Here is a 26,068-nt window from a genome sequence, read left to right as displayed (position 1 = left end):
ACGCAGGTGAGGGGATCATATGGGGCATTTGCAGCAGGGGCAGGGATCTTGGGGACCATCTTAGAGTCTGACAGCTGCAGCCTGGGAAGCAGAAACTGTTGTCCTGGCAATAAATCAAGGTTTTGGTTTTTCTCTAAAGCATGTTTAGTGTAGGTTCCAAGACTGGATCCCTAAGCTCAAGGTAGAGTGTGGGAGGGGTGGTGGGATGGGGGTGGGCCTGTTCTCCTGGCTCCGACTGTGCTGCTGCTTTGAGAGAACATTAGCTGGGCATCCTACTCCTTAGCTGCTGCCTCTGAGCATTTGCTCAGCCAAAGCCTGTTCTATCTCGAGGACAGCTTCCATGGAGTTAGGAAAGAGGCCAGGGAATGCCACAGGAAAGGCAACATCTTTGCGTGTGTGTGTGTGTGTGTGTGTGTGTGTGTGTGTGTGTGTAGGTGGGGTGCCCATTGATCATCTGAGCATGGGCCCGGCCTAGGAAACCTACATATGTCCTGGACGTGGGGCACAGACCGTGACAGGAAGCTCCACTTCTCAGGGGGCTGTGCCTCGGGGGGCACCAGGCATCCCAGATCCCTCACCAACAGACTACCTGGCACAGCATCTTCAGACTTTGGGACCCAAAGTTGGAAGAGATTCAGATAGCCACTCAGTGTATTTTCTTGCCCCTCAAGGAAACTCTCCCTCTTCTTCTCTGTTGTTATTTTTTTTAGTTGCAGCATAACGTTATCTGAAACCTAACAGTTTAAGACAACAGGAAGCATTTATTATCTCTCAGCGTTTCTGGAGGTCAGGGAGCCAGGAGCAGCTTAGCTGGCTGGCTCTGACCAGGGGTCTCCTGAGGTCACAGTCCTGCTGGCAGCCAGGGTTGCACTCATCTGAAGGCCTGACTGGGGCTGGGATCCACGTCCAAAGCAGAGCACTCACCGCTGGGTGCCACGCGAGGCCTCAGTTCCTCTGTGATGCTGCTTGAGTGTCATCGTGCTAGGCAGCTGGCTTCTCCTAGGGCAGGGCTCGGCAAGCCTTTTCTCCAGAAGGACATATCGTAAGTGGCAGATAGTAAATATTTTCAGCTCTGTGGCCCCTGCAGCTGCTCGCCTTAGCTGTTCATAGGAGCAGTCAGAGACAACAGAGGAACAGGTGTGCTTATGGTCCAGGAAAACTTGTTGTCTGGATCCTTTGTTTGAATTTCACATAGCTTTCGTTTTGTCGTAAAATATTGTTCTTCTTTGATTTTTTTCCCACCCATTTATTGATATAGATAGAAAAGCCATCTTTAGCTCCCAGGCCTTGCAGAATCAGAGAGCAGGCCAGATGTGGCCCGTGGGCCCAGAGCTCACCTGCTGTGCCTGAAGGCAGTCGCTCCCATGGCAGAGCAGGAACACAGTGTTCTTCGTGGCCTGGAAGTCATGCTCCTTGGTGTCCAGCGCTTCCTGTGGGCTGTATCTGATGTGATGTGATTCTGTGAGGCATGGACACCAGGACGTGAGGGTCTCGGAGGCCAGCACCACGCCCGACTGGTGACTGCCCTCCGCTTTGAACAGTGGAGCCACAGCACTGCTGGCAGCCCGTGAGAATGGCCTTCCTTCAGAACAAAAGCATAAGTAGTGGACTTTGAGGAGTGATGCCCGCTGAATTTGCATGAGCGTGTCCGGTGCCAGCAGAGAATCTAACGCTAGAAGTGGTGGTGTGTTACCAAGCATAGAAGCATCCAGGAAAGCAGGTGTGAGCTTTGTCCGTGTGGTTTGGGGGTGTGGGAGGACAGGCACCGTTCCTGAGCTTTCTCTTTCTTTGACTTGAGTCATCATTGTCTCCTAGAAACTTGTGGGCCGCCTGAAGCTGATCTGCCCCCAGGTGGCGGGAGCTTTACTCTGATTTAATATGCCTGGGAAGCAGCCCCCCTGCCCTGGGAAAGGCAGCGCACTTCCTGTTCCCAGCCTGGAGTGACAAGGAAATGTACATGGTGCGGTTACTCTGGGATATTAAATGTATAACTCAGGAGGCCTTTCTGCCCTACCAGGCAGAACCCCCTTGGCAAACTTTCTTCCTTCTAAGAAAGAGCGAGAGGAGGCAAGTTGGTTTCATAGAGAGTATCTGTGTTGTCCCTTTTGAATTTATTGATGAGCTTAGGTGAGGAAGACATGTTCTGGGAGATGGTGTTCTTTTATTACAAAATTGAAAGAATGAGTCTTGTTTTTCCCATGGGGGAGGAAAGTCACTGAGCCCTTGGGAGCTGCCTGAAAGCCATGCTGGGCCCCACGTGGAAGAGAGCGTGTGTGCTTCGGTTTCGTGGTTCTGGAGGTGTGGCTGGCACCCACAGGGTAACGGGGCTGCTGGGGGACCTCAGGGGCTGCTGGGGGACCTCAGCTCAGTGTCTTCACTCGACGATGCCAAGAAGTTGCCGGCTGTTCTGAGCAGCCAGCGGTCCTGATGCCCTCCAGAGAACGGGTGCCCGGCTTCAGAGGAATGGCGTCAGGGACCAGGCCTCAGTGTGTCCAGGCCCGAGGGGCTCAGTCCTGAGATGCAGTGTGGATCGCTTAGCACGGGGTTGGAGACCGATTGGCCTGCAGCTCTTTGGCCTTGTCTTGCGCTCAGGCCTCCACACTCAGCTGCCAGTGTCCTGGAGCCCCTCCGAGCACATGCTGGCTGATCTGGCCCAGAGCCGGTGCTGCGGTAGCAGTCCCCACTCCCAACCGGCCCCGTGACTGAGAGGCCGGGGCACGGGCGGGACAGAGGCGGGCGCTTAGCGAGGAGCGTACTCTCTGCCCACGGCCCCCCAGATTGCGAAGCTGGACCTGTGCCAGGGAGGCCTTCAGGGTGCGCCATTCAGAGAGGAGTTTGAGCTGCTCAGTCCAGAGTCGTCAGCTCACGGATGAGCCTGAAGCAAACTCGGTAGACTCTGGTTGTTTTGCAGTTTTCAAGCATGGTTTTTCCCTGTTGCTGACTGTTGGAGATCCCGGGCCAGTTGTGTGGGAACCGAGCACTTGAGTGGGACGCAGACAGGCTGGGATGGCACTCAAGACTGGAGAGCCTGCGGCCGCTTCCCCAGGATTGGGCCCAGCCTTTGATCTCTGCCCTGAGACAGAGGAACGTGGGGTGAGCGATCAGGCCGGCCCCCGGCCCCCTGCCCCTGCCAGCCGAGGAGCGGGGCAGGAGCCTGAGTGTTCAGGGAGGCGAGGAGGGGTGCTGTGAGCCCTGCAGGTCCTCTCTGGAATGCCGTCTCTGTCATCACGGGGACAACGGAGGCCGCTCTTGGCGGGTGACCACAGCCTGCCCGCACACGGCTGGGCTGAGGGTGGGGTGGAGACGGCCTCCACAGGTGCACAGAGGCGGCGGCTCTGTCTGGTCCTGCCCAGGTGACGGCCATGCACACGCACGCCTCCCGTGCAGGCATTCAGTACAAGATGGCTCCTGCTCCCCAGAGCCGACCAGTTGTTAAAAAAAAAAATCTGTTTTTTTTTTTTAAGAGGAGTTTTATCAGCTCATAAATCCTTCTGGAGTCTACTGGAAAGTTTTCTTGTGGAGATAGTGTAAACAAGGTCTTGAATCTCGCCAAGTGAAAAAAGACTGCCTTTCATGGGCAGCACTACACGGCCGTGGCTCTGGGGAGGTTTGGACGCTGTCACGTGGCTTGTTGGTGCTGACTTCGCTCACAGGCCTCCTCCCCTGTGGGGGGCACTTCTCAGCCCCAGGCCAAGGGGCGCGGAGCCAGGCCCCGTCACGTGTCCTTGGCCCTGGCTGTGCTTCTATTCAGGGATAAGTCAGTTGGCTAGAGAGGAAATCACAGCTGAGCCATGGAGAGGCATGTCATGTATTTATGGCTCTTTATTTTATTTTTTATTTTATTGGGAGGGGGGGCGTTGGTCCTTTTTCATAGGAAATGATGGAGGTGAGGATATGGAAGGGGGCTCGTTTGCCATCTGACCCAAGAACAAGCCGCCAGTTTATCTGCAAAGCCCCCTGTGATACAGGTGTATCACAGACACCTGTGACTGTCGGTGGGCGGCCAAGAGAGGGAGATGGGGCAGGACTGTGGTTTCTCCTGTTGAGGCTGAGAGCAACTTTCTCTTTCTGAGGTTGGTGGTAGCATTCAAAGTGCAAGCAGGTCATTCGTGAGACTTCCATTCCTGCTCCACCCTCACTCATTTGCAGATCTATAAAATGGGGCTTTATTATGATACACACCTTCCCAGACCCATGCAGAGTAATGCTGTATACACCCATAAAGCTCCCGAGAGCACTGGTCACCTACCGTGGGGTTAGCATCCTGACTTGTGCGGGTGGTTTAGTTGGGAGGGGAAGAAATAGTCTTCCTGTTTTGACTAAGTCTTTCTCCACTAGAGCAGGGGTGGCAAGCTTTTTCTGCCAAGGGCCACACGGTAGGGCTCACAGGCCAAACCATCTCAACTATTCGGCCCGTACAACTGCTGGTTTGAAAGCAGCCACAGACCATATGCAAACAAACGGGTGTTTCCGTTGCAGTAAAACTTGATTTACAGAAGCAGCCGGCCTCTCTCCCGTGCCCACCCGCACTCAAGGTCACATCCTCTTTTCTCTGACTTGACGTGACACCCTTCTCCCCAGGTCTTTCAGGGTGTCTGGCGGGTAGACCTGGGAGCCTTCCTGTCCCCTTGGGCTTTCTCTCTTTGAAATGTTCTCCGGGGCCAGACTCAAGTCTGTCAAGTGTCAGCTTGAGGCTGGAAGCCAGTTTGGGGCGTGTTGAGCTTCCTAGATGTGGGGAGTTCCATTTGGCCATTTTTATTGAAAAGTATCTCATTAGCCAGAAGTTTTGAAACAAAACATAAAACACTTTCTGGAGAGAAAACAAGTGGAAGGGGAGGCTCTCTGGTCTCCATGAGAAAAGGCCGCTGGCCGCTGTCTCCTCAGAGCCTCCTTCATGCTCCCTGCAGCCTGGACCTTTGTTCGGCCACCTCCCATATGCCCCGGAGGTCTGCGTAGCTGGAGCCCTCTGCATGCCGGGTGAATGAGGGGTGCCCCTCCTCCCGCAGCTGTGCTGAACTATTGTCAGAGCCTGTTCCTGGCTTTTTCCCTGTGCAGCCGCCTGTTTTGGGGGCTTGGGCCCGATGTTGGGCTGGTCCCTGTGGCCACGTGACGCCGAGGCTTCCCAGGTGTCCTCTCTGCCCGCCCTGGGCCTGAGCAGGGACCCTGGCACCAGGCTCTCTCATCTGGCTCCGGGCCCCACTCTCGCTGGGTTCAGGGCAGCCCGTCTCCCAGGCTGGCTCTGCCCCCTTGGGGCACACCGTGTGCAGTCTGAGCCCCGGCACTGGAAGGGGGTCGTGTGCCCCTCTGTCTTGCAGCCACACTGCCTGGCACTGCCTGTCCTTGGTTCTCTGCCAGTGGCCCCCTGCGCCCAGGAGGAAGCTTGGAAACAGTGTGGGTAGAACTGAAGGAGAGAGCACTGTGGGGAAAACTGATCGCTGCTCAGCCTCCTTAGCGTTCTAATTCTGGAAATAGTGTTTATCCAGTGGCTGCAGGATATGCTTCAGATAGAAGGCTGGTTTGCATTTTATGTAAATACGTGTAATAAGAGGCTTTTGTGGGTGGCTCAAACACCTACAGAGAATCCGCCTGCGATGTGGGAGACCCTGGGTTCCATCCCTGGGGAAGATCCCCCAGAGGAGGAAATGGCAAACCCACTCCAGTGTTCTTGCCTGGAGAATCCCATGGACGGAGGAGCCTGGCGGGCTACAGTCCATGCGGTCGCAAAGAGTAGGACACGACTGAGCGACTTGACATTTTTGGCTTGTAATAACAGACTCTCTGTGGGACCTGTATTTGTCCCTCTCAGGATGCGAGAGTTAGGGTTGAGTCCTGCGTGTGGGTGAAGTGACTGTAGTGGTGGACATAAGTCACGAGAAGCTGAAGATACAAGTAGATACTGTACCTGTGTCATAGAGAGATAAGGTAGATACTCTCCTGTGTCAGAGAGACAGAGTAGATACTCTCCTGTGTCAGAGAGAGAGAGAGTAGATGCTCTCCTGTGTCAGAGAGACAGAGTAGATACTCTCCTGTGTCAGAGAAAGACAGAGTAGACACTCTCCTGTGACAGAGAGAGATAAGGTAGATACTCTCCTGTGTCAGAGAGACAGAGTAGATACTCTTCTGTGTCAGAGAGAGAGAGAGAGTAGATACTCTCCTGTGTCAGAGAGAGAGAGAGAGTAGACACTCTCCTGTGTCAGAGAGAGAGAGAGTAGACACTCTCCTGTGTCAGAGAGAGACAGAGTAGACACTCTCCTGTGTCAGAGAGACAGAGTAGATACTCTCCTGTGTCAGAGGATACTCTCCTGTGTCACAGAAACAGAGTAGATACTCTCCTGTGTCAGAGAGAGACAGAGTAGACACTCTCCTGTGTCAGAGAGAGTAGACACTCTCCTGTGTCAGAGAGAGACAGAGTAGACACTCTCCTGTGTCTGAGGATACTCTCCTATGTCAGAGAGACAGAGTAGATACTCCCCTGTGTCAGAGAGAGACAGTAGATACTCTCCTGTGTCAGAGGATACTCTCCTGTGTCAGAGAGACAGAGTAGACACTCTACGTGCGTCAGAGAGAGACAGAGTAGACACTCTACCTGTGTCAGAGAGTAGACACTCTACCTGTGTCAGGGAGAGAAAGAGTAGACACTGTCCTGTGTCAGAGAGAGACAGTAGATACTCTCCTGTGTCAGAGAGACACAGAGCTGGGGGCCTGGCACCGCCTGCAGCGTGCTCACTGCACTTGGTGTGGCGGGGCTGCCTGGCCTGGCGCCCTCCGGCGGGGCCCACCTCTGCCGTCTCCCCTCAGGTTTGAGCTGATGCGCATGTGCTGGCAGTACAACCCCAAGATGCGGCCTTCGTTCCTGGAGATCATCAGCAGCGTCAAGGACGAGATGGAGGCAGGCTTCCGGGAGGTCTCCTTCTACTACAGCGAGGAGAACAAGCCGCCGGAGCCGGAGGAGCTGGACCTGGAGCCCGAGAACATGGAGAGCGTGCCGCTGGACCCCTCGGCCTCCTCGGCCTCCCTGCCGCTGCCCGACAGACACTCAGGACACAAGGCCGAGAACGGCCCGGGCCCGGGCGTGCTGGTCCTGCGGGCCAGCTTCGACGAGAGGCAGCCCTACGCGCACATGAACGGGGGCCGCAAGAACGAGCGGGCCCTGCCGCTGCCCCAGTCCTCCACCTGCTGATCCCGGAGCCCGGCCGTGCACACAGTAACGCGCGCGCGTGCGCGCGCGGCGGCGGGGGTGGGGAGAGAGTGTTCACAATCTATTCACAGCTTCCTGTACCTCAGTGGATCTTCAGAACTGCCATGGCTGCCCACAGGAGACGGCTTCTTTGCAGTAAACACATTTGGGATGTTCCTTTTCTCAATATGCAAGCCGCTTTTTATTTCCCTACCCAAACCCTTAACTGACACGGGCCTTTAAGAACCTTAATGACAACACTTAATAGCAACACTTGAGAATCAAGTCTCCTCTCTCTCCCTGTCTCTCTTTCACTCTCTTCACACCTTTCTCTTTCTTTCTGCTTCATGATGGAAACACATTTGCCGCAAGCCCAGGCGGGACGCCCTCTGCATCGGATTGAAGCGAGGGCTGCCCATCTGTGGCCCCACATTGCCCTGAACATACCTGCCGGTCACCGTAGGTCTTTATAAGAAAACAAACACGTTGAGATGGGATTTTTTTTACTGTGTCTTTAACATTTTTAGGGACATATGAAATTTACAAAGGGCCATCGTCCACCCAAGGTTGTAACCATTGTTAACGCTGCCAAATTCTGCCAAAACCCCCACTTTTCCCCCTCAGCGCCCCCCCACCGTTCTCTCCTTTCCGGAGGCCTGGGCGAGACTGGAGCTAGTCACTCGTTAAGGGCCGCACTGCTGACGCCCTGCACCCGGTCGTCCCTGGTGTTCCGAGTCTTGCCTTCACACAGGCCCAATGGCTTCTGACGAGGTTATCTGGGGGCACTGGACAGAATGAGACTCGCTGTCAGTGAGGATGGGGAGAAGCTCAGCCTGGCTTCCCCACCCCCACTTTCTGCACACCCCCCCCCCCCCCCCTTCTAGCCCCCCGCAGGAATTCTGGAGGAAACAGGCCCTGTCGGGAGTCTGGAAGACAGCTTTGAGTAAAGGTCGTCCACATGCCAGTCTCCTGCCCCCGCCCAGCCCCCAAGGACACAGACGGGAAGGGGTTGCCAGGGACTCAGCCCAACTGTTCATGCAGGTTTGCAAGGAAAGCGATTCCAACACCACCACAACAGTGCGAAGAAAAGCAGTAAATGAATTCAAGCATTCTAAGCTTTGTTGACATTTTCTCTGTTACTAGGACTTCTTCGTGGGTCTTACAGTTCTATGTTAGACCATGAAACATTTGCATACACATTGTCTTTAATGTCACTTTTATAACTTTTTTACGGTTCAGATATTCATCTATACGTCTGTACAGAAAAAAAAAAAAAAAAAGCTGCTATTTTTTTTGTTCTTTATCTTTGTGGATTTAATCTATGAAAACCTTCAGGTCTCCCCTCTTCCTCTCTGCTCACTCCAAGAAACTTCTTATGCTTTGTACTAGAGTGCGTGACTTTCTTCCTCTCTTCCCAGTAATTGATACTTATATAACATAATTTGCCATGAACTGTTTGATGCCTTTTTATAAATACATAGCCCTCCCTGCTCCCCCTGCCCGGTTAGTTCTGTTCTCCCCGTACGCTCTGTGGGCACGAGGCTGGTGAGGGGGGCGCGGAGGGATGGCGGGTGCCTGCCCGGACCCTCCCTCCCCAGCCTGCCCTCACACCACGTCTGAGTCTGTTACAGTGCAAGACATGATACAAACTCAGGTCAGAAAAAAAGGAAATGTATCGCACACCCGTGTTCAGTGTTGATACTCACCGTTGTTGACAAGTCTCAGCTTCTCCTTCCCTGCCTTTGTTTCAGTTGTCACACACATATATCTGTTTTTTTAATTCTTGGGTACAACAGCAGTTTTAACTGCAGACACTAGGCATTTGGATTACTATTTTTTTTAATGGCTATGTAATCCTTCCATCCCATGGAAAACAGCTGCTGAGTCCAGGGGTGCAGCGGCGCGCGCTCCAGCGGGCCCGTCTACGGCGTCCCGCTGCCACCCCGGCCCCCAACCGGACCTACCTGTCTTTAGAACCGGAAACGCCCCAGGGCAGGCCAGCCCCCAACCCCGCGCCGGTGCAGTGTGGGCCGCACGGAGCCCCTCGCCAGGTCGGGACAGCAGGCGCCGCAGGGCAAGGCCCGTGCCCCTGCCGGGGGGACCGGGACCTGGCCCAGGGGAGTCGTTCCCCGGCCAGCAAGCCGAGTGCTCAGAGCCCGGGGTCCCGTTTTGTTTAGTTTTTAGCACTTCTCACCAGAGTGATGACAGCACAAGAGTTGCTTCTGGGATGGAAATGTTTAAATTATGAGTAAGAACAAAGCTATACAGTATGGTGATTGCTAGTTGCGACTGGAGATTAAACACAAAAAAGAAGGTTGGTAGTTGCTTTTTTGCTTATCAGTAGTTTCAGTCCCACTATTTCCTCTAGTCTCTGTCCCATAGTTTTTCCCTTAAAAAAATGAGAAAAAAAAATTAAGGTATTATATGTAGGAGTTTTAATTTATTTTGTGATACCAGTTTCAATCACTGTAGAGAAGCCCCCTTATGAATTTAAATACTGAGAAAAGGCTTTGTGTGTGTGTGCGCGCGCTTGTGTGTGTAAGACAGGACAGTTTAGGCGTTTTTGTTTTGTTTCTTTTCCCAAGCATTTATCTACCTCACTCTTATTTTTTATATGTGTATATATAAAAGGAGTACATCTCACATTTCTCAGCACCTGACAATATGCCGTTGATACTGGTAACCTCATGCACACCACAGGCCGTACACAGCAGGTGACGCAGGGCGAGGCCAGCCTGTGTCCCGGGGTCACAGCAGCGCGAGCTCACCTCCCCACTCACCTTTCTCTGCGACGGCTCATTTGGCGTCGCTCCTGTTCTCCTCCTGACTCAGTTTCCCCAGAGGCGGGGCGGGGCCCAGCAGGTTGTCTTGGAAACCAGCTACTCGGTGCAGACTTGGGGGAGGGGCGGTGGTTTCCATTCTGGGGACCAGGCCGAGCCAGGGGCCTCACCGCCCCTGTGGCTGCGGGGTGGCCGCTGGGCCCTCAGCGGGGTCAACTCAGCAGCCCCTGCGGCCACGTGGGCTCCGAGAGCCCGGCGAGCGCCTCCTCCTGCGGGTTCTCAACCTGGTGGTGGCCAGCCCCAGGTAGGATGCAGGAAGAGTCCCCGCCTCCCTATCCAGGCTGTTCTCTCCACCTCGCCCTCACCTCCTTCCCAGGGGCAAAGACGTACCAAACCTTTGGGCTGGAAGGGGCTGTGCCTCCTCCCCCGCTGCCGCTGCTCACAGGCGGACGGACGGCGCCCCCTCCAGCAGCTGCTCTCACAGGCACTGGCGTTTCATCTGGGAAATGCAGAGGAGGGGATCTCCCCAAGTGTGGCGGCTCCTTTCTGCTCCCAGGACTGCAGTTGTGCTCAGGAGCTCCTCTCTCCTGCTGGAACACCCCTCTCCTTCCCCGAGTCCCCTGGCATCTTAAGGTCACTGAGAAGTAGTCTCTGATCAGGGTTTCCCACTTCCCCACCGTAGGTGACCCCGTGGAATAGTGGCCTCTCCTCCGTTTTGCACATACCTACCAGTTTCCACAACTGGATTTCTACAGATCATTCAGCTGGTTGTAAGGGTTTTGTTTAAACTGTCCGAGTTGTTGGTGTCACTTTTTGTTTTATGTAGGTGGCTTTCCTTTAAGTAGAGAGAAAACACTAACAGTATATGCCCATCATAACAAATGCTTCAGAAACACTTAAATCAAAGAGAATTTTTTGCTTGTGTGATGGTGCAGTCATTTTCCTGGACCAAACCACCCACCTTGACTATACCAAGGCATCATCTGTCCACAGTTCTAGCCTAATTTTACGCTCATTTCCCCACTTCTTCTTGGTTTCCTCCTCTGTATGCTCCAAATAACTTAAGCTGAGTTGTGGCATTCTCCATGCAGCCTCCTTCTGACAGCAGCTTGCACTGCTTGACGTGACGTGAACCACTGAGGCACATCATTGAACTGATGTGAGCATTAAAACCTGATCACACACAGCCCTTCCCTGAGGCAGCAGGAGCTGGTGTATTCTGGAGACGTTGTTGAACTGCAGCTGGGTGAGACCCAGACCACCCCAGGACTCCCTTAGAGGATGTCCTGACATTTGACACAGTTGGAATGAGCTTCCTCCTTGGAAGAGAGAAGACCGTGTTCATGGCCCACACTGGCCTTTCCTTCCAGCCTGTTTCTTATGACTTGGAACACTTCAATAATAGAGAAAAAAAAAAAGTTATTGTGGAACTACTCAATGGAAAAATGCTTGGCATGAAGTGGTGTGTTTTCAGTTGGGTAACAGATGTCAGAGCCAAGTATGCTGCCAAATTCTAGGCCAGTTTGTTCCACTGAAGCCTCTTTCTCAGCAGCCCACCTCTGCTGGCAGGTGGCTGTATGGGATACAGGCCGCTGTTATGACAAGGCCACACGTAGCTCAGAGCAGTGAGAAGGCTAGGATACTTGGTCCAAGGTCCTCAGCTGTCACTCTTGGGTCCTCTGGCCAGACAGTGTCAAAGGCAACTCTTTCCAGAACACAGGTACCCTCCAGGTGACAGTGAAGCTCCATGGTATGCCTTGGCCCATTCCAGCAGTCCCAGTAATGCATTTAAGGTTTGGGGTTTGTTCTTTTGTTAATATTATTTTTGTGTTTGTTGGCTGTCTTTCCATTTCCTGGGCTAAGCAGCATTGGGAGACATGGCCCAGAGATCCACTCTTTAAGAACCAGTGATGAAAATCAAACTCTTAACTCCACTCTGACGTAGTGGGTGGTACAGATGAGAACGTCAAGAGAGGATGTTGCTTATATTGAACCTCTGTTGCCAGAGATGCTGAAGATACAGACCTTGGACAGGCCAGAGGGTTTCATTTTTGGCCTCCAGCTTAGATGACTAGTTGGTCATTTAGAGAAAAAGCAGATGAACACTCCTTGATGGTGGAATGAGGAAGTGGCAGGAAACCATTGTAACAGGGATCGTGAATGACATGGAGAGAGGAAAGCATGAGCAGAAGGTACAGGGCTTGGAAGAAGTGTGGGCTGTGCTTGGAACTTGATGGTTTCTGAAGGTATCAGACCACATCAAGGCTCAACAGTCATCCATGGGCATTTGGTGTCAACAGATAAACCTAACATCCTACTTTGGAAACTGTTACTGCGGAGTTCAGTCAAATTGTTCAAGAACACGAACTGCATCGCACCCGTCAGTTGTCAGTTCTGGGGCATGACTTTAGGGTTTTGTTTTATTTTGTTTATGCAAGAACATAACGATCGCTCATCTGTATGTCCACGTTTGTGTGTGTCCACATCTTTCTGGTAAACATCATTGTAATTAGTCACTCATTAGCGTTTTCAATAGGGCTCTTAAGTCCAGTAGATTACGGGTAGTCAGTTGACGAAGATCTGGTTTACAAGAACTAATTAAATGTTTCATTGCATTTTTGTAAGAACATAGAATAATTTTATAAAATGTTTGTAGTTTATAATTGCTGAGAATAATTTAAAGACACTTTTTTTCTCTGTGTGTGCAAATGTGTATTTGTGATCCATTTTTTTTAGGACACCTGTTTACTAGCTAGCTTTACAAGATGCCAAAAAAAGGATTTTTCCCTGACCCAAGCCGCGGCTCACCCTCTTTCCCCCCATGCTTTGTGCCCTAGTTTATAACAAAGGAACGATTTAAGAAGTAGTTCTGTATCTTCAGTATCTTGGTCTTCCAGAACCCCCTGGTTGGGTAGGGGATCATCTTTTACTGCTCATTTCCCTTTGGAGTGTAGCTACTTTAACAGACTGAAAGAACCTCATTGGCCAAGCAAATCACAGAGGTGTTGTAGCCCAGCGGCGCCGTGGCACCATCCACATCTGGTGGGGTTGGTTGGTACCGTTAGGCGGTGCCTCAAGATGGAAGGACTCCATCGCACAGCTCACGGTTTTCACGATGAGCGCGGCACACAGACCGCCACAGAAAGATGGTAATTCTGGCGCACGCAGGCCATTTGCTTCCATGCCTCATATCATGGTTAATGCTTTGTTATGACAAGGAAGAGACCCTGTTTTTATTTGAGGCAGAACACCGAACATAGATGTTTTTCAATAGAAAACAAACTTTTTAATAAAAACTACACACATTCAAGATCTTTTTTAAGTTTGACTCCATTGCTTCCTGCTCTCAGTGGGTTATTGGCCATATCAACACAGCTCCACAAAATCCCCATCACTGGAAACACCTGGGTGTTTTGTGCTACATGGGAGAAAGGTCCAGAAACAGTTTGGGTTTTGTTTGCAACTTTTCCTTTGGATGTTTGGTGTTGCACAGACACAACCACAGGTGATGGATGCTTGGCAAAGACACCTGTCTGCTTTCTAAGCCAGTGAGGTTGAGATTGGGGTTTGCCAGAGTTTGTCTACCTCTGGGACAAAAAAAAAAAATCAAACCAGAAGGCACGATGGAATGGATGCATCACAAATAATGCATTTTCTGAGTTTTCTTGTTTAAAAAAAAGTTTTAAAAAAAAAAAGTTAAAAAATTAAAAAAAGGTAACAACATGGCCAATTTGTTACATAAAATGACTTTCTGTGTATAAATTATTCCTAAAAAAATTCCTCTGTTTATATGAAAAAATCAGTAGATGAAAAAAATTTCAAAATGTTTTTTTGTATATTCTGTTGTAAGAATTTATTCCTGTTATTGCAATATACTCTGGATTCTTTACATTACCGAAAAAAAAGAAACTTTGTCTATTTTGAATGGCTGAAGCTAAGGCAACTTTAGTTTCTCTTACTCTGCTTTTTTCTAGTAGTTAAAGTACTACATGGTTTAAGTTAAATAAAAGAATTCTGTATGCACTTTGGTCTCTGATTTTGCCCCTCCCCGTGCTTCTGAGCAGGGAAGCTGAGCTGCGGGTGGCGTGTGTGTTCACACACGTCGCTGGGAGGCGTTCTGCGTGAAGGCTTCACCCTGTTTCTGACAGCTGAACCTTCTTGGCATGCACATTGCGGGTGAACAGGAAAGCTATTCTCCATTACATCAGCCAGAAGAAAATTTGAATTTCTATAAAATATAGATATCTGTACTTGATTTTTGCTGTGTAGGCTTTTCCAGGCGGGCAGGTTTCGTCTGGGCGATTCTGGGGCAAAGGACTCTCTTCACACTTTCACATCCTGGTTGGTCCCTCACAGTCCGCACACCACCTCAGAGGGCACAGGCAAGGCCTCGGACACACACAGGGTGAGGCTCACTGGCATTGCACAGACACGTTAGTTACTTTTCAGCCGACGATCTTGGCCTACCCAAGGATGCTGTGCCAAGTCGCTTGAGTCCTGTCTGACTCTGTGCAACCCTAGGGACTGTAGCCACCAGGCTCCTCTGTCCATGGGATTCCCCAGGCAAGAATCCTGGAGTGGGTTGTCCTGCCCACCTCCAGGGGATCTTCCCGACCCAAGGATTAAGCCCACATCTCTTCCGTCTCCAGCACTGGCAGGTGGGTTCTTTACCATTAGCGCCACCTGGGAAGCCCTGGCCCAGAGACTCTACAAATCCCGGGATCATTGTCTTTGCCAGAGGAAATGTCATGGTAGGAAGTGTGAAGACATGTTCTACGGAAACGAGCTGTACATGTTCTAGAATCAAACCTTACACATCAGGAAGACACGCTGATCATTTATTAAACTTTGATCATGGGATTTTATACATGAGTAATAAAATCAGGCTACTGGACAAAGGGGGTTAACTAGCCAGGTGTAGGAGGTAGAAATAAATGAAAGGCTGTGCTTGCTTACAACCTGGTGAGTGTCAAGGACTTGGACCTAAAAATGAAAAACAGGGTACTCTCAACTCTCAGTGTTGCCCTGGAGTTTTGCTTCCCATTATCACGGAGAGCCTGGTACCCAGGAGACCTTCACTAAGGACCCGTGACTCACAGCAGGCTCACATGAGGCTCGGGTGGGCATCTCACCTCTGGAAAGAGCCCAGCCAGCAAGATTCCCACCACCCCGGGTGGGTGGCACTGTGCCTCCAGGCTGCAGAGGCTCAGTCTGCACCTGTCCTCAGCCAGGGGAGCAGCAGGGTCTTCTGAGGCTGAAGGTGCTGGGGTTGAGACCTGCAATACCCTTTCCCCACCACGCCCCTGCCCAAGCCCGCAATCCAGCAGAACTACTTCCGTATCCACCCTCCGGTCCAGCTACGAGTCCGTATGTAGCTCTCTGTCATCACTGACGGACGTTCACATCCACTCTCTCACCAGGTCTTCACAGTAACTCTGCAAAGGAAGGATTTCTATTCCTCTGTTTTATAGATGAGCAAACAGGCAGACATGTCCAAGATCCCCCAGCTGTTAAATGACCGACCCAGGGCTGAGCATTTTGAAGCTGTGTCAACTTTCAAACCGTCTCAGAACCGCCTGCACCTCAGCCGTAACTAAAGAGACCCCAGTGTGTATCGGGGTGATGGCAGGCCACTTAAGACCAGGTGAATGGGTCTCTGGCTGCTCCCGAAAGAACCCTGGAAGCACAGTGGGTGGGAGATGATGGGTGTTCATCAAGAGCTCTGGGCCTCTGTGACATCTAAACGTCTGCTTGGCGCCAAGCCACACACATTTTACAATCTGAAATAACACTGGAGCTGGGTCCAAGAGGAGGCCTGCTTGGCACCGTCCTGAGACGAGCTAAAATAAGGCAGGGTCGGGGGGAGAGGCCCAGGGCTCTGGGTAGCAGGTGTTTGCCTACAATTGCAGAAGGCTCTCCTCATTAATAGCCGTGCAACCAGACCTGTGCTTGGTGTCCAGACCACCCCGCCCCTCTTGCTGCCTTTGGTCTGCTGCAGTAGGACTTTGATCTGTTCTATGTCAAGTGAGCCAGTTCCATTCGCAAAGGGGTCCTGTAAAATCTATCACAAACACACAAGTGTGCTGGAGGGCTAATGGTAAAGTGCGTTCCTTTGCCCAGTTCCTTTGTTATTAAGGTACAGCTGCTTTTTCTTCCACTGAAAAAATCTGGGCATTAAGTAAATGATTTTTCTTTAAATGAAATTAAGTAGAAAATTACAGTGTGAGCACACCAACATAACAAGAAATTTCCTAGAGCTTAGCTCTTCCTCCAAAAAATAATTTTGCTAAAGGGGTTTCCAATGGAAATGTGCCCCTAGAAAACACTGGGACAGTGAGACCTTGCTGTGAGCAGCTTGGCACAGTGCCACAAAGGCAAAATGAACGATGTAAAGGGCAGGTTCTGTTGCTTAAAAGGCAGAAAAATACTGTCCATGGTAGAAGAGCTAAACCCAGCTATTAACCTTTGCTTTGGGGCCAGACACTATGGGGGAATGTGACCTGGGAGGGCTACCGTGAAAAGCAGTACAGCAGCGCCTCCAAAAAAGTAAACTCAGAATCACCATATGATCCAGCAATGCCACTAGGTACAGTCACACACGCACACACACACACACACACACACCCCTAAACCAGGATTCTAAGAGAGATTTGCACACCAGTGTTCATAGCAGTAGTATTTTCACAACAGCCCAAAGGTGGAAGCAACCCAGTGTCCATCAAAAAATGAATGGATAAACAAACTGTATTCTACATATACAATGGGGGTATTACTCGGCCTTAAAGGAAGGAAATTCTGACACATGCCACATGGATCAATCTTGAAAATATTTTGCTGAGTGAAATGAGCCAGTCACAAACGGACAAAAGTTCCATTAATATGAGGTCTCCAGATTCAGAGAGGGAGGGTAGAAAAGTGGATGCCAAGGGCCAGAGGGAGAAGGGAGAAGATAATGAGTGTGGAGTTTCACTTTGGGATGATGGTGGTGGCAAGGGTTGCCCGAGTCAATGTACATATTGCCACTGAGCACTAAAAAATGGTTAAAATGATAACTTTCATCTTATGTGTATTTTATGACAATTTTTTTTTAATGAAGTTAAAAAAGGAAAAGCCCAAACACTAGAGACTCGCTGGCTCAGAGGGCTCTTGCAGCGCCTGGATGCACAGGCTCAGAGGACCAGCGTGGGGCGCCCGCAGTGGTGGCTACGCCCGAGTTTTCCCAGGTCAGCCAGTCACAGGTCATCCCACGACATGGGGCCCTGGGGAACGAAGCAGAGGTCCCAGCGATTGGACAGAATCACAGAGGCCCGACACATAGACTTTAAGAGGGAAAAAAGACATTACTAGCATTTCATTTTGGAGAAGGCAATGGCAACCCACTCCAGTACTCTTGCCTAGCAAATCCCATGGACGGAGGAGCCTGGTAGGCTGTAGTCCATGGGGTTGCTAAGAGTCGGGCACGACTGAGCGACTTCACTTTCACTTTTCACTTTCATGCATTGGAGGAAATGGCAACCCACTCCAGTGTTCTTGCCTGGAGAATCCCAGGGACGGGGGAGCCTGGTGGGCTGCCGTCTATGGGGTTGCACAGAGTTGGACACAACTGAAGCGACTTAGCAGCAGCAGCAGCAGCAGCATTTCATTTTATTGTCAGGAAAACCATAACTGAAGCTAGTTAATCCCGTATGAAATGTCTGCCTTTCAGAGTGTTCTTCTTTCTTCTGACAATAAAATAACCCTTTGTGATTTCGTTGAGCGAATTCAGAACATTTTTCCTCTGTGTAAACTGTTTTATAAGCAATTTTTTTAAAAGCCCCTCAAAGCACAGTTTAACTCTACACACAGGAGTGAAACATTTAATTTTCTCTAAAGGAGCAGTCCCCCAGTTGATTCTCCCTGGCTGGAACTGCAAAGGCTGAGCTTCTGGTTTTGAGCCCGGGCTTTCTCAATCTCCTCCAGCATTTCCTGGATGAGGACTTGCAGGGCTTTCCCCAGCAGGCTGGCGGGCAGCCAAGGAGATAATGGAGGGACGTGGATGAGGGCCGCACACCCATTTCCATGATGCAAAGACAGGTAGTAGGCGTAATCGCAGACATACCTATAACCACACAAAATGCCAGGTTACTCCTTGGACCAGCCTCGAACCTCAACTAAACGCAAGAGAAGCGGCAGGGCCGCAGCTCCGAAGCACAAGGGGCCCGCCACCCAGGAGACCCAGCTTTTGTTCTTCTGTCTCAGAAAGAACCTGCTGCTGGGGAAAAGCCATGGAGAGGCTGGCTCCAGGCCTCGTGTCCAGCAAGTGGCTGATCTCTGGAAGGCACCAGATTTCCAACCAAGGAATCCAAAAGGCTCTCTCTCCAGCCTGTGAATCCTCCTCATTCTCGTCTGCCTTGACTCATTTTACTGTCAGAGTTGCTTCAGGTCTTTGCTCACGACCCTCCAACCCCCACCTTTAGCAGGAGTTAACATAAATTCTTATGTTAAAAGATCCAGAAATACACACGGAAAATACAAAAAAAAAAAAACAAACAAACAACTAGATGGAACCAGCTAAGACCAAGAGGGCCACAAACTTGATCACCAACAGACCCTGGGGCTCATTATATGTTGATTTTTCTAAATTAGCATATTAAATGACACTGTAGCTAAAAGATCAGGCTTTAAGGAACAAAAATGATTAAAAGGGGGGTGGCACTCCACTCCCTGGAAAAAACCCTGACCCTTCCCAGGTAGTCCAAAGCATATGCCTCCCCATCACCAATCTCACTCCTCCTGCCTTTGTCTTTATTTTTAAAATTAAATCCCTCTCACCAGGTGGGTGATTTGGTCTGTGATCTTAGATCCCACTTCTCTATACTTTTACTGTTGAACAAAGCTTGAACCCAAGTGGGAAAAAGAAACCTCTCCAACCCAGGCAGAGAGGGTCCAAGCAAGGTCCATACAACTTAATTCTGTAACAAATTTTGGAGTTCATCTTGGGGCACACTCTGTCCATTAATCCAGGGTTACTCACTGACCCAGGGCCAACAAAGCCAGCTAAGTAACTGAACCATGTGCCCCAATTCTTGACCTCTGGGCCAGTGAGGGATACTGGAGATAGAAATTAAGCTGGAGACGGAAAAGCAGCCAAAGATCAGGTGGAGCACACACCCCCCCCACCCCCCCCCCACCCCACCCCCCCCCCCCGCCCCCAGCATATCTACAGCAATGATGCTTGCGGCAATTTGGGGAAGCTGGGCCGGCCTCAGATATGCAGATGACACCACCCTCAAGGGAGAAACCAAAGAGGAACTAAACAGCCTCTTGATGAAGGTAAAGGAGGAGAGTGAAAAAGCTGGCTTAAAACTCAACATTCAGAAAATGAAGATCATGGCATCCAGTCGCATCACTTCATGGCAAATAGATGGGGCAACAATGGAAACAGTGACAGACTTTATTTTGTGGGGTTCCAAAACCACTGCAGATGGTGACTGTAGCTACGAAGTTAAAAGACACTTGCTCCTTGGAAGAAAAGCTATGACAAACCTAGATAGCACATTAAAAAGCAGAGATGTTACTTTGCCGACAAAGGTCCATCTAGTCAAAGCTATGGTTTTTCCACTAGTCATGTATGGATGTGAGAGTTGGACTATAAAGAAAGCTGAGCACCAAAGAATTGATGCTTTTGAACTGTGGTGCTGGAGAAGACTCTTGAGAGTCCCTTGGACAGCAAGGAGATCCAACCAGTCCATCCTAAAGGAAATTAATCCTGAATATTCATTGGAAGGACTGATGCTGAAGCTGAAGCCCCAATACTTTGGCTACCTGCTGCGAAGAACTGACTCATTGGAAAAGACCCTGATGCTGGAAAAGATTGAAGGCAGGAGGAGAAGGGGATGACAGAGGATGAGATGGTTGGATGGCATCACCGACTCAATGGACATGAGTTTGAGTGAGCTCTGGGAGTTAGTGATAGACAGGGAAGCCTGGCATGCTGCAGTCCACGGGGTTGCAAAGACCTGGACACTACTGAGCGACTGAACGGACTGACTGACCCAACTTCTCGGTGCTGACCCATCTTCAGCCAGTAAAGCCGGGGTTGGTTGTAGAGCCATTTGGTTGAAGCCAGACCTCTTTCTAGAGGACTGGACTGGGCGGTTGGTTATCTAAATTGAGCTAATCCTCTGGTAAGGAGAGAGGGTGATGAGATAGTTGGTTACCTGGTTGGACTAGATCCTGGCAAGAAGATCAAACTGGACGGGATCTTTATCTGAGCAATTTATATGATTTAGAGCAGAGGCCCCAACGTCTGGGATCTAATGCCTGAAGATCTGAGGTGGAGCTGATATAGTACTAATATAAAGTACACAATAAATGTGCTTGAATCATTCTGCAATGATTCCCCCTATCCCAGTCAGTGAAAAAATTGCCTTCCACGGAACTGGTCCCTGGTGCCCAAAAGGTTGGGGACCGCTGACTTAGAGAACTGTTTTCCCACTCCCACTTCACTCTGTCTCTGGGAACTGCTTGTTGAAAGCAGTCACCTACATCAGGTATTTCCTACAGCTCACAGTGGGTCTGGCAACACTGAGTCACTGACTTCAGACGGTCTAAGACCCTCTTGGACAGTGTCTCCCCTTCTAGCCCCTGCAAAGACTGGTTCAGGTTGCAGTTAGAGCTCCCAAACCACTTGGGGTGGGCCAATCCAGTGGGCTCTGCATGGTCACCAACCCTAGGAAGAGGCTACTGGGAAGCTGAAGAGAGACTAGAAGTAAGGACTCCTCAATATGGGGAACCCAGCCTCCATCCCAGTGAACACTGCTCAGGTACATTCTCCGTAACTGTAAACTCTTTGAGTAGCACCCACTAACAGGGAGACAGCTTATTTTCTTTGTTAACACTGCATAGCTCCAATGTAAACTGGTGGATGGAGAAAGCTGGCCAACTAACGACTCTCTAATTCATTTTTCAATTGGATCGTTATTGCTAGTGTTTAAAAAGAAAATGGGATGAGATCCCCTATGTTGGATTTTTTATGGCTCTTAGCCAACAAAAGGGACTGTGGAAAAAATGTGAAGCCAGTTTAAATCTCTATTTCCTGGGAAAGACTGAGGGCAGGAGGAGAAGAGGGCAGCAGAGGATGAAATGGTTAGACAGTATCGCTGACTCAATGGACATGAAAGTGAAAAGTGTTAGTCGCTCAGTCATGTCCGACTCTTTGCAACCCATGGGCTGCAGTCTGCCAAGCTCCTCTGTTCATGAAATTCTCCAGGCAAGAATACTGGAGTGGGTTGCCATGCCCTTCTCCAGGGCATCTGCCCGATCCAGGGATCAAATCTGGGTCTCCCGCATTGCAGGCAGATTCTTTACTGTCTGAGCCACAAGGGCAGATCCTTTAAAGGAGGAAATGGCAACCCATTGCAGTATTCCTGCCTGGAGAATTCCAAAGGAGACTGGTAGGCTACAGTCCATGGGGCTGCAGAGTCAGACGTGACTGAAGCGCTTTAGTACATCTCAATGGACATGAGTTTGAGCAAACTCAGGGAGATAGTGAAGTACAGGGAAGCCTGGTGTGCTGCAGTCCATGGGGTCGAAAAGAGTCAGACAGGACTCAGCAACTGAACAACAACAAGCTTCGACAAAAACCAAATAAAAAGAATACTCATGAAGCAAAGAAGCCCTAGCATGCATGAAGCCTATAATAGAAAGTCTATTCAAACAAGGGCTTCTTAGACCCTGCCAGTGCTCTTGCAACAGTCCTATTCTGCCAGTAAAAATCTCAAGAGATGACAGCTGGTTCATGACCTCCAAGCTATAAATACAGACAGGAAAGAAATTCACCCGTTGAGGCCAGATCCTCAAACCATACACTCTACCCCATACCCCAGAGTATTTGGTATTCCAGGTGGTGTGAGTGGTAAACAATCTGCCTCCAATGCAGGAGATGTTAAGAGAAGTGGGTTCGATCCCTGGGTCAGGAAGATCCCCTGAAGAAGGGGATGGCAATCCACTCCAGTATTCTTGCCCAGAGAATCCCTTGAAGGGGGGAACCTGGCGGGCTACAGTCCATAGGATCCCCAAGAGTCTGGCACAATTAAAGCGACTTACCATGCACTTGAATGAAAGTGAAGTCGCTCAATTGTGTCCGCCTGTTTGTGACCCCCATGGACTGTAGCCTTCCAGGGTCCTCTGTCCATGGGATTTTGCCATTTCCTTCTCCAAGAGATGTTTCCAACCCAGGGATCGAACCCGGGTCTCCCGCATTGTAGACAGAGCTTTACTGTCTGAGCCACCAGGGAAGTCCATGCACTTAGCTAGGTTTAAAAGACACCTTCCTTTGTGTGCCCTTAGCCAGGTAAACTCAGTACATTTTTGCATTTGAATGGCAGGATCTAAACTACAGGAGAAAACACCACTTGTGCTGGGTGGTTCTGCCGCAGGGATTTTAAAACTCCCTCACCCTTTTAAGAAAGGTTTTAGCTGAGGATCTCTGTGACTCTGAATTAGAACAGGGGACTATCCTTCAATATGTGGATGAAATTCTAATCACCAGCCCCATCAAAGAGCTTTCTGACCATAACAAAGTTACTGCCTTAAATCATCTGGCAGAGAGAGGATATAAAGTTTCAAAGGAAAAAAGCCCAAATCTCCCTCCAGCGGGTAGAATGCTTAGGATTTAATAACAGAAAAGGGGCACAGGGCACTATCTAAGAAGAGGAAAGAATGGATTTGCCAGATGGCACCCCTAATACGAGAGAACAGCTCCAGGGTTTCCTGGGGGTGCCTGGCTCTGCCATGTGTGGATCCCCAATGCTGGCTTAATTGCTAAGCCCTCATATGAACAATTAAAAGGGAAGGACCTTGACTCTTCTGAGCAGACCCTCAACTGTGACTGAGCATTCCTGGAACTGAAAAAACATCTCGGGAGAGCCCCCAGGTTAGCTTTACCCAACCTGAGCCCCTCCTTCCATCCGTATGTATCTGAAGGAAGAGACACTTCCCTGGGGGTGCCTACACAAAAACCCGGACCTCTGACTCTGGTTGAGGCCTATTTTTCTAAACAACTGGACCAAAGTGAAACAGGAGGGAAGGGGGCAGGGCACAAACTTTAAAAGAATGGCACAGCCTGAGGACACAACATAACCTGATCTCAGGGAATAAACAGATTAAAAGAGGGGGGTGGGCTGGGGATTAGGAGGCTGCTGGAGGCTGCTGAAGGCTATACTTCTGCCAAAGAGCATATAGCCTGTATTCACTGGAGAGGCCATCAAAGGGAGAAGCAGAAATAACAAGAGGAAATCGCACAGCATATATGGCAGCTAAACAAGCTGTAGAGGGTGGGGACAGACTTCAAACGCCCCTGCTATCGCTGCCCCCAGATCCTAGCTCTTACCCCCCAGAAGAAAGAGAAGGCTTTGTGATGGGCCTGTTTTAAAAGCCCAGAATACCTGGAAAGGATGGTTAACAATCATGGGCAGCTGCTCTTTAAGCTACTGCACTTGAAGCCATTCTGAACGGGCACTTCAGGCCATAAGCAGGAGACCCTGTATCAATGGCTTATCACATCCATCACTACTCCCAATTTCTGAAGTCTCCTTAAACAGATAAGGTTGAACCGAGCCCTCTCTGTCTCCAGAATAACCTCAACACTCACCCCTCCAAAGTCAAGGGAGGGACCCCCACCTCGTACCGAGGCACATATCCAGGTCAAAGCTTGCAAATGGATTTCACAGTAATGCCCTGGGTACAAGGAAATTTTCAGATATTTGCTGGTTTTGACTGACACCTTTGGCTAGATTCCTGCCCCAAACCAAGACTACTTCAGAGATTTCTAAGGCCCTGCTCAAGGAAATAATCCCTTAGTTTGGGCTCCCTAAATCCATTCAATGTGACAGTGGTCCCACCTTTGTTTCTCAAATTACTAAGGAAATCTCTAGAGCACTGGGAATTAAATGGAGGTTGCAGCCCTCTTGAGCTTCCCAGGTGGTACTAGTGGTGAAGAATCCATCTGCCAGTATAGGAGACAGCAGAGGCGCAGGTTCGATCCCTGGGTCGGGAAGTCTCATGCAGAAGGAAATGGCAACCCACTCCAGTATCCTTGCTTGGAAAATCCCATGGACAGAGGAGCCTGAAGGGCTACAATCCATGGGGTGGCAAAGAGTCAGGCACAAGACCACAATCCTCAGGAAAAGTAAAAAGAATAAATCAAATTCTCAAAAGAAATTAAGCCAAACTATGTCAAGAGATTTATCAAACTTGGATCTCTCTTCTCCCCACAGCACTTCTCAGAATGCAATTAGCCCCTAAAGGAAAGCTTGGGTTAAGTCTGTATGAGATCAGGTACAGGAGGCCCATTCTTGAAGGACCTGCCTACAAAGCCAACCTTAGGGACATGGATGACTGAAATATGCCTTACAGACGGGAAAAAAAAATCAAAGCTTTACAAGCCTTCCCCTTCTGACATGGTTTTACATCCTTTGTTCCCTGGAACTGGGTTTATTTGAACACCTGGAAGGCTGGAAATCCACAAGACCAGTTAGCCCCCAAGTGGACAGGACCTTATCTTGTAATCTTGACTAATGCAGTGCCTGACAATTGCAGAGCATAACTCCGTGGGCCACCATACCAGAGTAAAGACAACACCTATGCCTCTGGAAGTTACTGAGCCACTTGCTCAATTACAGCTGTGTGAACCTGTCACTGAGCTTATATTACTTTTTAAAGGGACTAACCCTACTAATAAGTAAGTAAGGTGATGGACAGGCTTAGCAGTTGGCCTTGTCATTGCTACTGTATTACTTAGCTCCCACCGTTCTGCCAAACCTCCTCCTACTGGTAAACATTTCCTCTGTCCATGCTGGATATAGGGAACATTAACACTGGAGGCAGGATGAGTGGCCATTATTGTCTATTCCTTCTTATCTTCTCTGCGCTCTCTTACAACCATGCATGAAGAATGGGGATTCAGTAGTGAATTTCTTGAGAATTATAGCCTGCTGACAAAAGCTATCCCAGTGCTGAATCTGTCACCTCCACTCTCCAAGTGACACCTATAGATTAGCTGAACACAACTCAGTGAGGGACAGCATAGAAAACCTATTCCTCCCGAAGTTTATATCCCATCCCTAAAGCAGCTTCCCAGCTTGGATTCCCTCTATCAAACACAAAGCACGTACTCCACAGGACCACCACTATGATCAGGCTGCTGCCACCGCCCCTATTAAACACGCCTGTAAAAAGGAGGGACTTACAGTAACACCCTAGGGTTACTCGACTCTGGCCACGACTTCTTCCATTACCCCCACAATTTAAGTGCCTTGGGTTGACTCCTATGGAAATCTCACCCACTGCGCCCCCTGCACCGACCTGATGAACACCCACACGGACCAGATGGGAGATGTACTTACTGCAGATGGAAAATGCCAGTTGTCTGACAGTTAGTATATGGCCCTCCTAAGGCCTGGGGAAAAGCCACTGGTCAAGAATCCCTCAGTGACCCCCACCAGGCAGGTGGGCCTCTCTCCTCGCTCTGCAAGGGCACCCTCTGGGGCTAGCCACTTTCAAATGTGATTCAACTCCCCAGAACATATGCTCCCTATGGGTACCCGTTCCTTTGTGGCCTGAGAATAAACCAAGTACCCCATCAGAACAACTCTGACTCCTCCTTCCCTTCTCTGGGGTGGGCTCTAGTCCATCCTTGTTTAGATAAGCCCCATCTTGGGGACATTGCATGCTACGGCAGCTAAGTTCTCAGAACCTAGGTATAACCGTTTATAAGATCACCCAGCCCTGAGATAAAAGGACTCATTCTGGCAGCAGTAAGGACTTCTCTCAGACTAGTGGCCCCCTGGGGAAGGTTTGCACAGCATGAAATCTCTCTACAAAATCTCACCCAGGCCTTTAAAGACTTGCCTAAAAACACAGGGTATGCTTGACAAGAACTCCATACTTCTCTGGACTCTCTAACAAATGTTGTTCTGAACAACAGACTAGCCCTTGACTGTCTCCTTGCTGAGCAAGGGGAAGCCTGCACAGTTACTAATAAAACCTGCTATATATATGTCAATAACTAGGTTGGTTGAGATAAACCTAAAAAATATATGACTAAGCTCAATGGTTATACAGATAGAAC

At 49.9% G+C, this 26,068-nt stretch overlaps 2 protein-coding genes across 12 annotated transcripts in view; one reads left to right on the top strand and one right to left on the bottom strand.

Moving 5' to 3' along the window:
• IGF1R (insulin like growth factor 1 receptor) overlaps positions 1–13,980 on the top strand; it is a 306,038-nt gene extending 292,058 nt beyond the window's left edge. For all 5 annotated transcript variants that reach the window (XM_086365379.1, XM_086365380.1, XM_086365382.1 and 2 more), the window contains one exon: positions 6,799–13,980. In XM_086365379.1, coding sequence (XP_086221505.1) covers positions 6,799–7,180 — 382 coding nt within the window. In that variant the 3' untranslated portion in view covers positions 7,181–13,980. The remainder of the gene's footprint in view (positions 1–6,798) is intronic.
• Positions 6,799–26,068, bottom strand: part of PGPEP1L (pyroglutamyl-peptidase I like) — an 83,374-nt gene continuing 64,104 nt past the window's right edge. For 6 of the 7 annotated variants that reach the window (XM_086365385.1, XM_086365386.1, XM_086365387.1 and 3 more), the window contains one exon: positions 6,799–18,055. In XM_086365385.1, coding sequence (XP_086221511.1) covers positions 17,814–18,055 — 242 coding nt within the window. In that variant the 3' untranslated portion in view covers positions 6,799–17,813. Of the gene's footprint in view, positions 18,056–22,044; positions 22,383–26,068 lie in introns of those variants that run through there. The other variant, XR_015150593.1, reaches the window with a different exon arrangement.

This window comes from Bos grunniens, chromosome 21 (assembly GCF_055505025.1).
Source record: "Bos grunniens cultivar Pamir isolate PY7600 chromosome 21, Bosgru_T2T1.0, whole genome shotgun sequence".
NCBI classification, from domain to species: Eukaryota; Metazoa; Chordata; class Mammalia; order Artiodactyla; family Bovidae; genus Bos; species Bos grunniens.
Note: the sequence above shows the minus strand (reverse complement) of the source record. Positions and strands in the feature narration are given on the sequence as shown.